Source organism: Centroberyx gerrardi, chromosome 19 (assembly GCF_048128805.1).
Source record: "Centroberyx gerrardi isolate f3 chromosome 19, fCenGer3.hap1.cur.20231027, whole genome shotgun sequence".
In the NCBI taxonomy this organism is placed as follows: domain Eukaryota; kingdom Metazoa; phylum Chordata; class Actinopteri; order Beryciformes; family Berycidae; genus Centroberyx; species Centroberyx gerrardi.
Window position 1 is genome coordinate 2,433,456 of NC_136015.1, and position 4,375 is coordinate 2,437,830.

The 4,375-nt window shown below is 40.9% G+C and overlaps 1 protein-coding gene across 1 annotated transcript; it reads right to left on the reverse strand.

Annotated features, from left to right (window-relative positions):
- Positions 1-1,151: 1,151 nt before the first annotated feature.
- On the reverse strand, positions 1,152-3,976 carry ppp1r11 (protein phosphatase 1, regulatory (inhibitor) subunit 11). The gene is made up of 3 exons (XM_071919172.2): positions 3,698-3,976; positions 2,834-2,942; positions 1,152-2,219 (listed from the first exon to the last, which is right to left on the reverse strand). Exons 1-3 carry the CDS (start codon positions 3,773-3,775, stop codon positions 2,035-2,037), a joined length of 372 nt encoding a protein of 123 aa, XP_071775273.1. The 5' UTR covers positions 3,776-3,976; the 3' UTR covers positions 1,152-2,034.
- Between the last annotated feature and the right edge of the window lie 399 nt (positions 3,977-4,375).

Genomic DNA, 4,375 nt, shown 5'->3' on the forward strand with positions numbered 1-4,375 from the left:
GAGACACGAATACAAAGCCTGGGCCAGCAATCATGCACCTTCAACTTGTCTATACTGAATGCCACATTATGTTTTATCCAGTTACATATGTACAGCGTAGTGGGGAATGTACCTAAAATCAAAGAATGCTGCCTCTTTTTATTTACTCAACTCACCCCAATAAAACACATCAGTTTCTCTGTAGAACACAGCAGTAAAAGCACAAATACCCACAGGCTTTGAGTACAATAAAGCCTTTAGTCTCAAATTGCAGATTTTCACAACCGACATGCAGCTGAATTTAACGGTAATGTTTTGGTACATCGTCCTAAGGAGTGAAGCAAATGAGTGCACGAACAAGAATCAACATTTGTTACTCGTCCACATTGATCTGTGGTGCTGACAACTCTTCTTCCTCCCTTCTCACGTTACGCATTAGCATCCTGCTTTCCAATGCAGCATCAAATCAATGGCAATAAATAAAAACAAATGTCCTGATGCAAAAATGTTGAGTCTGCTGTGCTGTACTATGATTTATCATGTAACAGCGACGGAACAATTTATGATGGCCATAAATTCTAGGATTGTCCTTACTGGATATTATGATTGATCAAAAATGTTTACTGCATCAATTAAGTAAATGAGGATTCATAGGTTAAAAATATGAACACTCAATCTGTTACTGATCCGATATGAAATCGAATTCTGCCATAAAAGGAAGTAAGACTACATGTGCAGTGGTCTGAAATTCATTCATTCATTATGGGGAACTGGTATTAAGAGCTCTGCAAATGGATAGAGGAATACATTTTTCCCTCAGAAGCTTTGGGCATGGAAGCGTGAACAGTACTGGCAGCCTTTGGCCCAGTCTAACTCATTTCAAGAACGGGGGATGTCTTGCCTGAAGTTTGGTTTTTGCCCCGCAGGTCACTACCAGAACTCTACTACTGTTTAGTTTGGGCTGGCAGAAGTATACAGTATACTGATGGTGCCAAACTGCATGTGTAGTAATAATATCATTACACTCTACTGTTCAATGTTTTGACATCGTTCATCACAAAGGTCGGCATTAGCTTTGAAACTGGCTTTAAGTCCAATCAAAAATAACAAGTGTCCACTCAGTACATTATGAATGAGAAAGAGTGAGATCTTTGTTCATAAGCAGATGAACGCTCAAGTTTGTCTTTCGTGATAAAAATCCACTCAATTAAAATGCTCGCACGCTAATCCCGTAATTCCAATGTTACTACACAGACTATGGTCAACTGCATGTCAAGTATTACCAAATCAAGCATTAAGACAAGCAAATAAATAAGGTAATCTTTAAAAAAAAAAAAAAAAGGTTAATTGCTGTATTATATACAATAAACTCTGCCACTTTGTCAGAAGGAAGAAATACATAGCCACATAGCATCTTTTTCCTCTCTATCGCAATCTTTTCACAGCTCTTCTATTATGCTGCGTTCCAGAGATGTCGGAAAGTTGGAAATTCCGACTGGGAAAAGTGCAATGGAACGGCCTTTCAAGTTGGAATTCCAAGTAGGATACTCGGTCCAGATTTGTCAACCCTGAGGTTTCTGAGATGCGGTTATGGTAGCATACACTGTAAACTCTACTCAGTATTACTTTAACATGTTTGGAATCCAGTTTGATTTACAGCATTGCATGACCTTAAATCTGTCACAATGCCTGTGTGGTAAATGGTTAAATATAAATTTGAAATGCAAAGTGGCACTTACAGTTGCTAACGTTCTGTGATAACTAGCTAGCCAACGTTGCTAAATATCACTGACATTAGCTGTTCCATGGGGAACAGGTTTTTACGTTCGGCAAATTAAATCTCGTGAAAGTCCATGTTTCCCTGGGTTTTCCAAGTTGGAGCACAAAGAGGTTGTAATTACGACCTACCAGCTGGGAATTTCTGACTTCCAACTTTGACTGGAACGCAGCATTAGGCCTGGCTCCCAGTAACTCAGTGACGGAACTAAACAAAAAAAAAAAAGTGTAGTTTTGTAATGTGTCATTGTCATGGTGAGAAATCCCTAGCAGTGCTCATTAGTGGGCATTTGATCCTCCAGAGTTTGGGGGCACTGGTGTCCCACCGCCCCCCCTCTGTCCGTGGCCTCCTCTGCCATGGCCCAGAATGCAGTGTGCACTTCCACAGCCTTCATCGTCATCTTCTCCCTCGCTTTCAGAAGACGACTCTCCAAACTGTCTGGGCTTCTCATACACACAGCAACCTGAAACGCATGCGAGAGAATTAGTATTGACCCAGATGAGCTACATCTAAAGTGGGAAACAATCACATGATGCGTTCAGGGTCTCCTCGTAAGCTCCAAAAATGCGACTTGTGACTGCTTTCAAGTGTTAATGATCAAAAATAGAATCAAAAGGGAGCCTGTAACAAAAATAGTTTATGTGACCAGTGACTTGTTTTATTTTAAAAATCAAGCAGCACAGAAATACTTTGTGCTGCAGCAGCAGGATGAAGAGGAGGAAATGTGTATCAGGCATGTAATTTGTGTTTTAATGAATTATCAAAATGTTGTACAGTGTATTTGTATATGCAAGAGAACATCTTGTATGCATAAAAATGTGTGACAGCTACAAGTTCGGGCAAAAATAGAAACATACATCAATACTAATTACTTTTGTAGAATGCCACACGAATTGCATACAATAATAAAATATATAACTTTTCCCAACACTTGGTAACATGGCTTCCAAGCTCTCCTCCCAGTTTAATGGGTCGTTCATGTGGGCTCAGCTCAAAATTACCATATTTCCGACAGCACTTGAAGGCAGCACAAGCTATGAAATGCCATATTCAACCAAATGCTGAAGAGGAACTCACATTTTGAAGACCTCCTTCCCAGATGCTCGTTGTCAACCGTGTCGCTGGACCACTCCACTTTCTTCTCAGTCTTTCTCTTCCTCAGCTTGATTGTCAGGCTTCGTCCCTCCTATCACACACGTGCAGAGGGTTTAGTGAACTGACGCCCCTGGTTTTCCCCATTCAGAGGCAATTAGGTTGATATGCAAGGATGGATGCAGTTTGTTCTTTACATAGGATAACATTACACTTGCCTTGTGCTATGAGGACATACCTTGAATTACGGTACATAGATGGATGTTTTCAACTAAGGACTACAAGGAAACAAGGTCTCAAACCAGTACAACCCTTCAAACACTTTGATGTGTGTATCTTAGGTCCGAATGTGTTCATGTGCTACTGTTACTCTGCATTGCCCCTGTCCTGTATTAAGCAGTAGGATAATCTAGTGTTTAGTATGATCATCCCCCAAACAGAGGGCTCGGGTTCGAGACCCTGCTAAAGTATTCTGGAGCAAGACACTTAACCCCTACCTCGCTGACCCTGTGAGAGAATTTAGCTTTTAGTGGATGAATTAAGTAACGTTACATGACATGCTATGTGATTTAAGTTAGATAGACCAGCCTCTTTATACTTTAATACGCCAATACCATAAAACAAGCACCGTCATCTTGAAGTGGCTTCGCCGTTATAACAGGCCTCGGGAACTTTGATATGGCAGCGCTAGAGGCTGTGTTCCAATTTCAGGCTAATAACGTGAACGTTGTGTCAGTAGACGGTGCGGCCTCATTGCTGTCGGCAACAGCTGATATCAACGGCTAGCTAATGTATCATGAATTAGCAAAACAGTCAAAAGGTCGTCGTGACCAGCTGTTCATCATTTACCTGCTGGGGCGGCGGCGGTGTGTTAGCCTGAACAGTCTCCGTTATCGTCTCACTAGAAGTCCCGGGAACCTCCGCCATCCCTGACGCTGCTTTGCTAACGCTAATGTTAGCTAGATAGCTTTTAGACGTAAGAGAACTGGAGTCAACCGTCAGTAAGAGACAGTGTCTGGAATACAACGTTATTATAGCTACAATAACTGACCTCGGTTCATAAAATCACAAAATCAATCAAAATTGAAGCGCGTTAGCCTGAAGAATATGGGGTTTGAGCACTATGGTCAGATGTGGCCAGCAGAAAGTGGGGCTGCAACAAGCAATCCAGAGTTAGCCAGAATATGACCGGAAGTGTAATGATTTCGCTTCCAAAATAAAAGCGTAGAATTTGTCACGTTTGGAAAAATATATGTATGTAAATATTGGTGCCGCACAACAATAACAAATCACGCCAAAACATTAAGTAAAATCGTTACATTATACATGAAATGAAATTGTAGCTAAGACTTTAATAGCACACTGTAATTCGTGAATATTATCTCAATGGGTTTTATTTTGAAAATTCGACAGAACGTTTTGTTTTTTATTCTGGCTAGCCTGACACTAGTAGAAAGTGTTTCGCTGTTGTGGGGAAGATATTTCCAGACGGACAACGGTCACTTCCATTGGTCCGTAAATTAAAAT